Source organism: Vanellus vanellus (assembly GCF_965231255.1).
Source record: "Vanellus vanellus genome assembly, chromosome: 5".
In the NCBI taxonomy this organism is placed as follows: Eukaryota; Metazoa; Chordata; class Aves; order Charadriiformes; family Charadriidae; genus Vanellus; species Vanellus vanellus.
Window position 1 is genome coordinate 82,465,751 of NC_138910.1, and position 11,896 is coordinate 82,477,646.

General features: G+C 46.4%; 1 protein-coding gene across 1 annotated transcript; it reads left to right on the forward strand.

Moving 5' to 3' along the window:
* Window positions 1–2,442: 2,442 nt before the first annotated feature.
* TYW3 (tRNA-yW synthesizing protein 3 homolog) lies at window positions 2,443–11,368 on the forward strand. Its single transcript, XM_082484492.1, has 6 exons — window positions 2,443–2,630; window positions 2,745–2,825; window positions 7,602–7,700; window positions 8,546–8,617; window positions 8,890–9,023; window positions 9,894–11,368. The coding sequence occupies exons 1-6, from the start codon at window positions 2,457–2,459 to the stop codon at window positions 10,114–10,116; spliced, it is 783 nt and encodes a 260-aa protein (XP_082340618.1). The 5' UTR covers window positions 2,443–2,456; the 3' UTR covers window positions 10,117–11,368.
* Window positions 11,369–11,896: the final 528 nt, after the last annotated feature.

The following is an 11,896-nucleotide window of genomic DNA, read 5'->3' on the forward strand; positions in this document are numbered from 1 at the left end:
AATATCTGGGGGCAGAGGAGGAACAGTAATATTATATTGCCTTCATAATTTATTTTGCATCTTCAAAATAAAGAAATCAAATAACCACCTGTAAAGCAACTGATTAAATAGGGCTTCATTCCTGATTTAAATTGAGGGGGGTGGGGGGTCTTCGTTTTGTTTGGGTTTGGTTTTTTTTCCCCCCAAATCTTGCAAAAGGCAGAAAATTAACCCTACCATTTTTGCAGGACTTTATGGCTGTTGAATTATTTGCATGTGATTCTCTTATATGTAGAAGTATTTCTACAGTAGCTCCTATGAACGCTGCACTGCTATCACATATGCAGATATGCACAGGTTTTTTTTGAGGGAAAAAACATCGACAATTTACTACTACATTCTGGCAAAATAGCCTGTTGTACATTGGCTAACTGGGTAATCTAGCCAAGTGACATTCCAGTCACTGCTCCTGCTTACTTATATATAGAAAAAGCAACAAAAAACTATTTATCAGCTATCAAAAAACTATTTATCAGCTATCAAAAAACTATTTATCAGCTATCAAAATAGAAGATACCGTAGGGCATTAAAACAAGTGAGGAAAAACTGAAATGCAGACATTCCAGATTCCAGTCCTTAATTCCAGCTGGATTCTGCCACGGCAGCTGTGTGCACCAGAGAACCAGAGCCCTCCGCTGCTGCAGCTCACAGCTTTGCATGCGTTAACGGAAGCAATGACAATTTATCAACACGTGAAGCCGCAAATATTTCAACTGCATTCATTTGTGGGGTATTCTAAAAAAATACCATGAGCAAGTTACTCTTACTACAGGAAAAGTTAGACACGCTTCTTCCAGGAATCTGATCGATTCACACAGAGCTTTACCGGGTACCCAGCAAATAACCACAGGACAGCAAACAGGCATACAGGAACCTTAAATACACTAAGAGATCATGGGTTTGGCCAACTCCGGCTAAAGAACTTTAGGGCAGCAGCCAGAGGTAGACTTTTTCCGCTAGATGATTACAGTTAAAAGTACTTAATCACTATTTTTTTTTTTTCTCCTAACTAACACAGTCTGTACGGCTTCACATTTTTGTTCCTTGTTCAAGTCAGGAAGAGTATCAGTCACAGCGATATACACTACTAACATTTCCCTTAGGACATGACGAAAGCCTACACTGCGAAGTAATTTCTGACGTATAGGTCATTCTTATATGTAGTGATGATAAACCAAATTAAAAGAAGGCTTCTGTTCTGCACAGGAAAAACCCGGACCCGTAGGCTCCAATAAACGCCCCTGCAGCACGGTGCCCGACGGCTCGGATGAGCCCTCCCCGGGCGAGGGGAGGCAGCCCCGCGGCCTGCCGGAGGGGCAACGGGCGGGACCAGGCAACGCGGGCGGCCCCCGAGCGGCAGTGCCCTGGCACAGGGGCCGGGGCGGAGCGCGGCCCTCCTCTCACCGGGGGGACCTCGGACACAGCGACCGGGGGCCGGCGGAGCTCCGGGGCTGGGAGGGGGGAGCAGGGCAGGCAGCGGGACCTGCGGGCGGGCTCTGCCCCCGCGGGGCCCGAGAGCGGCGGAGCCCGCGATGAGCCTCCCCGAGCGCGGCGGCCCCTCGGGACGCGCTCAGCAGAGACCGGCCGGGGCGCGCGCAGCCGCAGCGCCTCAAGCGGGAAGGGGGAAGCGGCCAGAGGCGGCCGGGAAGGCCGCGGGCAGCCGGCGTCCAGCTAAGCACCACGCCGGGCTCCTGCGAGTGCCCCGGCGGCCCAGGGGAGGCGAGAGGAGCGCGGCGGCCCCAAGCTGGTCGGGGCCCTCCCCACCCGAGAGCGGCAGCCCAGGCCGCGGGGCGGCCGGGAAGCGGAGCCTGCTCCGCCTCCGTCGCAAGCAGGGGCACAGCCGGACGAGAGGGGCCTGACCGGGCTCCGGAGGGGCTCACCGGCTGCTCGGCAGCAAAAGGCAACCGCGGCAGAGGATGAACCGGAACCGCCGCTCCCTCAGCGCCGGCGAGGCGGACGCTTCCCTCACGGCCAAGCCCCGCCCCAGGCCCGCCACTCACCGCTAAGCCCCGCCCCGGTTATGCCACTCACCACCAAGCCCCGCCCCGGACACGCCACTCGCCTCCAGACCCCGTCCCTCGCAGCCAGGCCAGGCCCCGCCCCGCCCCGCCCCTCCCCTCCCCTCCCGCCGCCGCAGGCGTAGGCGTAGGCGTAGGCGTAGGCGTAGGCGTAGGCGTAGGCGTAGGCGTAGGCGTAGGCCCCGAGGCTCCCGCCGGCAGGGCCGTCCCGCCTGGGGCAACGACAAGTCCCGGAGGCCGGCGGGCAGCTCACCGTTTACCTCTGCGGCGGGCGGGGGGGCGGAGACAGCCGGGGGCGGGGCGTGGCGACGTACGTCGCCACGCCCCGCCCCCGGCTGTCTCCGCCTCCCCCCGCCCGCCCCGCGGGGAGGTTTGTCCCTGGCGGGCTGCCGTCCTGTCATGGCGGCCTTCCCTCAGCGCAAGGCCCAGCGGCTGAGGCGGGCGGACGGCAGCAGGAAAGGCGCTTTGGACGAACGGGTGGTCGCCGTCGTGCAGCTTCTGAACGGGAGAGCCCAGTTCTGCACCACCAGCTCCTGCTCCGGCCGCCTGGTGCTGGCGCAGGGCCGCCCCGCGGTGAGGGGCCTGGGAGCTGAGGCGGGGCCTTTTTTTTTATATATTAAAAAAAAACCCAAGATTCAGCATCCACCTGTGCGTAGTGCGCGTTTAATCGTGTCTCTTCGTTACTAGGATGTAAACGGCGGGGAGATCGCCAAGGGAAACTGCACGTGGCTCATGGTAACGCACGAATTGTGCGGCAAAGGCGATGTGGTAAGAGGATAACGCGGCGCAAGTTGTGTATTTATTTAATGCGGTGTTCCTAATGTCGTGGAAAACGCGTCGGGTAAAATACAAAGATATTTTTAAGGGGTTTTTTATTCCTGTTAGATGAAATGATGCTCCGAATTCAAAATAAACTTTTCTTTAGGTTTTCTACTTAATAAATTCTCAAAACCTGCTTGGAAGAGAATGCTTTTAAGCTTTATACCAAATTCTCTGTTGTAAATGCAGCTGATACGAAACTTGAATAATCTCCACATCACAATAGCTCAACAAGAAGTCAGTAATTACAGTTGTTTCTACCGCAGGAGCCTGTTGTTCAACATACGATTTCTGCAAATCTAATATACGGTGGTTATTATTTGTCGAAGCCCTCTCCTCGTTCAGAGTAAGCGGAGATGATGCTGCTCTAAGCAAGTGATCTTCCTTTCCTGAAAGATTACCAGTAGTATAGCCATGTGTTTTTCATCTCTGCAGCTTTTTATCTGCTCTTTGTTTTCCTTTCTTGTTGGATTGCCAGCAAGGTATCAGCTGGACACGGGATTTGATTTAAAAGCTTTCCTATACAAAAGTAAAATAAGCCTAATTTCTTGCTGGTGCCTGGACAGTGCTGACCTAGTCACTGGCAGACTGTGCGGGGCTAAATGACAACCGTATATTCCTTGTTGACACCGCAGTACAGTTGCTGCCTGAAGCTCCACGTCTGCCTGGCAGAAGTTCTGTGTCAGGCAGCACCTGAGGTGGTTACTCAAGCAGCAACGTCCCCTCAGGACAGAGATGCAGGATAATGTGGCCTTTATCCCGTTCTCCAACAGCTCGAACCTGACATGACCATTAACACAGTAATTGGAATACCTCTTTCAGAATGGGTCGGTTGTGATTAACAAATATTTTGTGTTGTCCTCGTTAACTGTTTCATAAGCTATGGCCGTTCTTGCTTTGTTGCTTTGGACAGCCATTCCAGAAGGCACCCAAATGAATCCCTTTGTTTCCATTAAATGTAGGTGTGTTCAGGCAGGCATGCCAGCGAGCGTGTTCATTTTGTAAGTAGTAACTCCTTCAAGATGGTTAAAACCGTCTGGAGTTTAAATAAAACTGTCTGGAGCCCAGCTGGCTGTGCTAACAGCCTTTCGTTTACAGACACCTGAAACTAGTGTAACAGTGAATCTCTTATGCTGCATTTTTAATTTAGTATCTTAAAATCCCCTGAAATTAAAATATATATGTATATACAGTGAAGTTCTTTTAGTATGTGTTGAAAATAGCCTGCTCTCTGCATACATCTCTTTGCTTTGTCCCAAAAAGAAGTGGCTACAAGGTCAAAATTCTCTCACTCAATTCATAGCTCACTTTACCATATGCATACAGTCTTACACATGCACAAAAAAATCTCCTCCGAAGTATTTGTCTTCATCAGTATTTGTTCTAGCTAAGCAGAGTGTGCTGAAATTTCTGTCGGCAAATTTCAGGCTGAGTAGGACACAGGAGGTTGTTGCTGGCTTTTACGAGACTAAAACTCTTGATTTTTCCTGTTCCCTGTAGCAGGTAGAGTGGCTTTTTTTAAATGCATGAATTGCAAGTATAAGAAAAAGGTCTTTGATTAATTTTTAAATTGATATATTCTAATGTATAATAAAGCTTTGCTACTGCAGTACTTAGGAAACAAGACGGGAAGTCAGGATCTTGCATGCTGCGTGTTGTGCTTTTTGGCTGTCAGATCATTTGTCCTCACTGCATTTATTAACCTCAACTATATGAACATGGGATATTTGTTTTGCAATTTATTTTTATCCCTTTATCCTCCCAATGCTTAGAGAAAAAGCGTCATGTATTACGAAGTACCTCTTTGCGAGGTCATTGATGTGACACAAATATAATTTCATAATTGCACAACAGTGTAAAACTGAAGTGGTGTATTTTTTTCCTTGACACACTATTGGTGTGAGTCTTGACCACCTTCAGCTTTGGATTTTGGGATGTATCTACACCAGAATTGGGCCAGCTGCCATTGAAGACTTTAAGATGCACGTGTGCAGAGTGTTTGCTTCTACCCAGACCTGTGCACACATAGTTTTGTCCACATGTCTGTATGGACGGACCTGTAAGATCTGACAGACCTGTCAGCTGCTGCTGCGGCATATTGCTGACAAACCTTCCAAATGTCCCGCGTGAGTGTCAGGACAGCACATCTCGTGAGTGAGGGGGCACCTCATCCCTCTCTCCTGTGCAGGTTTTGCCCAGCGCGGTGGGCTGTGCACTGCCCTCATGGCACCGTAACTGCTAGCGGAGCTGGGATCGTGGCTGCAGCTGTGCCGTGGCAGGGAAAGCGTTTGCCGTAGTAGCAACGACGCTCTTTCAAGAGCAAGGGCTGCTCTCTGCATTATGGTAAACATGCTGCTGTGGTCAGTCGTTAAACACAGCCCATTGTTTTCTGCTTCGTATCACTCTAGCGATTGCTCCTGCATTTGGAATAGAGGGGGTTTCATTTGTGTGAGCTTTTTTACATATCACTGACAGGCACTTTCTGTCATTTCATGACAGCAATTAGACTTAGGCCCCTCATCTCTAAAGAGTCAAATCCCATTCCCATTGGGAGTTTTCCCATGAGCTTCACTGGGAGCAAATCAGAGCCTGCGTAGACTTAATAGAAAATTACTTTCAGTATTTCCCTATTAAATTGAGTTTGCAGGAAATTAATGATTTAGCTGCAGTAAGATAATAAAAAACCTTTACTGAAAATAATTTTGTTCCATGAATAAGCTTTTCAAGGAAACAAGTATTGTAGGACAGGTTGGGGGCAGTGCTGACATGGATAGATGGTTTCAGTCAGTATGACTTTCGTAACTAGTTGTATTCTCACTGAAAAACTGCCTCTAGAGCATCTGCTAAATTACTTAGCCTTTTTGGAGAAACAGAAACCTTTAGCAACACCCTCAGCAATATCGCACATGCTGCTTGCAGCTAATAATGCATTCTCTGTTATAATACTTGTGTCAGAGACCAGTCCGCCCAACTCGGATGCCGATGGTTTTGCTGAAGCAGGATCAGGCGTTGCTCCGGTGGCTGGAACAGAGTGCTCAGGCGTGGGAAAGCCTCTGGAAAGGGAGCAGGGAAAGATGCCCAGAGAAGGAACACACGTGCCCGTGGCAGTCCCAGCTGGTGTTGTGCACCGTGAGTGCCGGCTGCTGCCTGTGTCCGTGTTCCTGCGGAGATGGGCACAGCCCGGGCAGCCACTGCACAGAGTGGGGCCACGGCGCGCGCAGCCTGCCTTGTGTGATGCAGAGCCCGCTTTGGATATGGCAGCGGTTTGACCCTGCCCGCGCTCACACCAGTGAGCTCACCTCAGTGGAGTGCTCTGTCAACACTGCTCGTTGCCAGGCCCGAGCAAATGCTAAATAAGTTAGTGTCGGTATTTCTGTACAACACCGCATTATGCAGCGCTGATGGTTTCTGTTTCTCATCAGCTCCAGCACAGCTGTGGTTACTTGGGCATGTTTTAAAATCTGGTGCACAAATTACAAACTTAGCCATTCTGAAAGACCTGCTTTCAACTTAAAATAAGAACCTTTATGGGGGAGATGCTGCATAAATACATTTAAATACTTTTCAATGTTTAAAGGAAAGGAGAGAGCGTTACTTCAGCAGTTTTCTTTTATGCCATCATGTCTTAAAAAAGCATGTGGATTTGATTATTTCCTGAGGATTCTGTTGAATATTTTCATTTTACAAGAAAGATGGGAAGAGCTAGAGAGAACAAAAAAGTATGGGAAAACAGCGGAAATTTCTCAAGTTAACATAGCAAATTTTTTAGTGCTGTGAATTAAGCAAGTGAAGGCAAACAAGAAGGGCAGGCAAATGGCGATGATGATTAAGTAATCATACAATGAAATAAGTAATATAACTGCCTCAAAGCGACCTTTCTGAGTCGAAGAAAGTAGTGTCAGCCCTTAAGATCTCTCTGCATAAAGATAGCATAGAAAAGTGGAGAAATTGTAAGAGTAAGCCATGCAGAATGTCTTGTAGCCTTCTCCACACTCACAAATCGTGGAAAAATTACCACTGGCATCTCAGTCTTCTAGCAGAACTGAGGGGTCTGAAGGTGATTTCTTGGATTTTATAATTCTGAAGTTACTTGTTTGGTTTGGTTTTTTTCTTGTCTTGTGGGTTTATGCCTCTAATTTCAAGCTGATGTGGTTTGTGTTTTTTTTATCTTTATAACTCACACAGTAAACTATGCATTATTATTTAAACTAGGATAAAAATGTGATCAAGTGTATTAGGCCATTAATTTAATCTGCTGAACCCCAGAAAGTTTTCTGAATTTGAGGAATGTACTTCAGAAACTAAATGTCTTTGATTTTAAAGAACATTTAGAAAAAAAAAAAAAATAAAAAAACTTGCTCAGGTTTCATCTGATTGCAGTAAAACAGTCCTCTGCCCTTGCTGTACTGACTGTATAGATTCGGGTGAATGTACAAAGAACTAAACAGGGAAACACACTTTTTCAAGTTTTTAAAGTTTATCTTGCATGAATTTCTATCAAACCTAATCAGCTTAGCAAAGAGAATCATGGAAATCCATGGAATTTCTATGTATTATGAGCAATGAAAAATCAAAAGCAGCTGAACAAACCTGATTGCTTGGAACTCATTTGCTGCGCTCTTAATGCTTGTTTCACACACAAGCTATTATTTTCTTTCTTTTTTTTTTTTTTTGTAACAGTACACACTTGCAGTATTAATATAGAAATTTTGGTGTCTTTTCCAGATGACAGCACTACAGAAAGCCACTGGTGACGTTGTGCTCAAGTTTGAACCGTTTGTTCTTCATGTGCTCTGTCAAGAGCTGCGAGATGCCCAGCTTCTGGTGAAATTACATCAAGTTACAATGTTACATTGTCATTCTGTAATATTCCTTGCTGTAAAAGTAAAAGTATTGGCTCCCGAGTAAGCTTTAGCTCTTCATAACAGTCCCAGATGTGCTGTATGTTTAACAACTAGGGTAGTAAAAGTAAGCTAATGAAGAAAACACAGCTTTAAACTTAGTAGCAATTTTGCTGTGCTTTTTAGAAAACAAAATTACTCAACTACAATTCAGTGTTTGAGCTGAAGCAGGCTGCCTGGTAAAAAAATTTTCCCGGTGTTTGAGCCTGGGTTGCTTTCACTGGCTGAAAGTGATGGTTTTTTAGACGTCGCTTTGCCACTGGCCAGGCCGTTTGGCTTCACTGTTTCAGCTGAGTAGTACATTTGCCTTCTGCTTTTCCAGATTGACTCCGCAAAGTAACAGTGATGGGTTTGCTCCTTCATTAATGTAGAAGAGCGTTGATGAGCTGCTTTCATAGTACTGCTGCACTTTTAGCTATAAAAGCGTTGCACGACTCTATAGAGGGTTACCCGCTCTTCAAGGCAAAACAGCGCAGTGCCCAGAGAGATGTTCATGTCCCATCTGCACTAAGGGAGGACGATGAGACAATCAGGACTGACTGTGGTTCTTGGAGAACCAACCACAATCTGTGATACTATATGAGTTTGATCTTAAAGACATTTTAATGTAATTATTATTGCATTAATTTGGGGAGATGGTTTTGAACAATTTTTTTTTTTTTTTTTTTTTTCAAAACTGAGATTATACACTGCATTGCAACCTATCCATAATTATTTCTTGCTGTGAAAGTGTATGAGACCTGTTTAAGTCATTTATTTGTTCTGCAGCATTCTGTGGCTGTCGATTCTGGGTTCAGGAACTCTGGTATTACAGTTGGCAGAGGAGGAAAAATTATGATGGTAAGGACTTTTCTACTTACCTGTAAGGAATGTAACAAAATCATATCGTTACTGTTAACCTTGATTTTTTTATGAGCCAAGATCTGAATTGTAAAGTGCTCGACAGCTGTCGCAGGGCATGCTGTAGCTTGTTTCTGCTCTAACTGACAGCAAACTAACCAATTGTGTGGATAATCATTTCTTTTTCTGTAATGAACTCCCCATGTTATTTAAATGACCTTCATAAAATAAAAATCTTTATTCTAGAGAAATCCTTCTGTGTGTGTTTTTAGGCTGTCCGGAGCAGTCATTGCTTAGAAGTTCCATTGAGCCACAAGGGGAAATTGATGGTCTCTGAAGAATATATTGAGTTTCTGGTACATGTAGCTAATCAGAAAATGGAAGAAAACATAAGGAGGATTGACAGGTTTGTAAAAGTGCACCAATCCTGTTCATGACATCTAAATGCAAAAGTGAGAGATGTTATGTAAAAAAAAAAAAACACAGAAACCCAACCAAAACCAGACAACACCCCCAAAGTCTAAAATACAATTTCACTTAATTTTTTGAGCTCTGAAGACTATAAACTGTTTAAACAAAAACCTATAAACAACATAAGTTTGTAGACTGCCTTTGTTACCGAGTAGAGCTTCAGTTTCTTTCTCTAATGATAACAGCATTTGTTATTCTAACCAGTGACCATTTCAGGAGTATTCAGATCGCAGTGCACACTTTAATCCATTAAGTGCTTTGTGTAGTTCCCAAACCTGATGATTTCTGAAGGCGGTGGAAGGTTACACACACTTTGGGTCTTTACACTTGTTTCCAGCTGAGGCACAGACCGGGCAGAAGAGCCAGAGAGCGTGAGAATCAGAAAGACGCTGGGGAGACATGTGCACGGCCTCAGACCAGTTTATTCTTATGTGTCCATTGAAAATCTCTGCAGTTGTTAAAGTTAAAAGTAATTGCTGATAGTAGCAGTCCATCTGATCATTAATGCTATCATTCGTCAGCCGTTTAACCTGGTACCATTTTATAGTTTCTGTAAGATTAACAGGGTGTTAATGGCAGGCGAGTACAGCCACCAATTGATTTCTGACACAGAGGCGTTACACAGGGAGGTGGCATGGCACACACAAGGACGTGGGCTGATACGTGTTGATACATCAATGTTGGTAGCAATTTTCTTCTCTTAGCACGTTTTAATTATATTACAAAAGCATTAGTTTCTCAGAATAGTTCTGCAGATCCTGAGCAAACCTACAAAGATAATAACTACACAATTGTTTCTTTCTAGATTCTACAAAAGCTTAGAGTTAGCTTTGAAAACTGCTGTCAGTGCTGCCAACTCTCCTTCTGAGGAGGTGGAGAAGAATCACTCTGTGTATGTTCGCAGAAGAAAGAGAAAGACTGTTAAAGAACAAGACGTACACCCCTCTCCACAGGACCGCAATGAAGAACTGGAGCCTGAGGATGATACAGAAAGCAACCTTGATATTTTTGCTGAAATCACGATATAGACGAAGGCATCCAAAAGCCAATGGCAAACTGAATAATAGTTGTAATGCTCTTTGTAAGAGCTACAAGTACTGCTCTGTTCTAAGTAGTAATACTTCATGGACATTTAGTAGAAAAAAGTTAATTAAGCAGAATTGTGAACAGGTTTAATGCCACCGAAGCACGGAGAACAAAACCTTAGAATGTTTTGGGGTTTTTTTTAACAGCACTGTTGAATTAAGTCTTTGTCAGTCGGTTTGGTTTGCTGCAGCCTTTGTTCGTGTTCTCGGTGGAAGTGTTTCACTTCCAAATGCTGGGTATGGGCCTTCTGATTTTTGCAGAGCAGAGAAACTCTAACAAGTGGGTTGTTACCCTTGAACATTTTTAATCCTGTAGGCCGTCTGTGGAACAGCGTGCACCAATATAGTGTGCTCCCTTTCAGAACAACGCAAAGCCACGTATTAGTCAGCTAAAGAGCAGTACCCAGGGCAGAGGTTAGGCGAGAGGAGTAGAAGCTACGTACTGCTCCACACCAGCTCCAGCGGGTGCGTCAGGATCCTTCCCGACTGTCGCGCTGGGCTGCGGTTGGTGCTGTTTTCCTGCGCTTTACTCCATTCCATGCTCCAGCCCCTCTGTGTTCATGTGTTCTGCTTGCCTTGGCCAACAGCCGTTAAGCATTGGCTTTCTTTGCATCCTTTAGCCAAGGCTGTACGCTGGCAGTTCGTTAGCTCAGTGATGTGTCGTTCTGCGCAGCCAGCGCCCAGCGTCAGCTCCAGCTGTGGGGCAGACACTCAGCCGAGGAGTACAGTAATGGGCTTCATACCAGCTGCGAACCACTGATGTGGAATGTGTGTTAAACATAGCACCGTGCAATAATTTGGGCATTGCTGTGTTGCACCACTGGAAAAGTCACTCCATATGCGTAGTGTATTTTTCAGAAAAATGGTGAATTTATAAACCTTAACAGCAATGGATCCTGAGCCCTTCCTGCCATGACCCAGTGGTGGCTGACACTGCAAGACAAGCCCCTGAGTGAAGGACGTGGTTTGTTCAGTACAGGAACTCCCAGTCCACGTAGGTAAGGCACTGTCATCGTTTCCATTACATAAGCCTATGTCTTGGGGACCTTTTAATTCCACTGTAAAAATTTGGCATACCAGGTAGCAGCTAGAGGGAGAAGTAATTGGGGGCTTTAAATAGATTCTGAAAGACGTGTTAGGCTGTGTTTCCAGTAGCAGGCATGCCAAAAAAAATAAATTTGAGCCTTTTGTGTTGCTTGTTTGTGTTACTAACTTGTAGCTTGAGCAGTTTGGCGTGCCTGCCTCCATGCTGGTGCTGAGAGAGCTCAGCATCTGGCTGGGGCTTGGGACAGTGAGAGGCCAATGTGCTTCCGTCCTTCTCACAAGAAGTTTGCAGTTGTGTCAAATGCTTAAGGGACCATTTCTAAGCTGAAGAGCAGCTCGCTGGGAGGCGTGTGGCAAGCACCACGCGGCTGCCACCATCAGAGCGAGCAATGGGGACATGGGGGGGCCACCACAGTGGGGATGTGGGCCAGCAAACCCAGAGTCCTGCAGCCCATGTGACAGCAGGCACGCAGGCGGGAGCAGCCAGGGGTCCCCGCGGCAGGACACAGTGACAGCAGCTCCTCGGTGCGTGGGGACGGGGCTTCTGCCGCAGACCTTGTCAGTCCTTCGCAGTCAAGTTTCCATAGCCCTTCACAACTGCCTTTTGCTGAACCAAAGCCCCAGAGCTCCATCACCCAACAGCAACAGCCGCTTCAGAGCAGGGGGGGGGGCTCTCGCT

Coding starts and splice junctions, on each gene's coding strand:
- TYW3 (XM_082484492.1), top strand. CDS start 2,457: ATGGCGGCCTTCCCTCAGCGCAAGGCCCAGCGGCTGAGGCGGGCGGAC. Junction 2,826..7,601: donor TGTGCGGCAAAGGCGATGTG/GTAAGAGGATAA, acceptor TGTCTTTTCCAG/ATGACAGCACTACAGAAAGC. Junction 8,618..8,889: donor GAGGAGGAAAAATTATGATG/GTAAGGACTTTT, acceptor GTGTGTTTTTAG/GCTGTCCGGAGCAGTCATTG.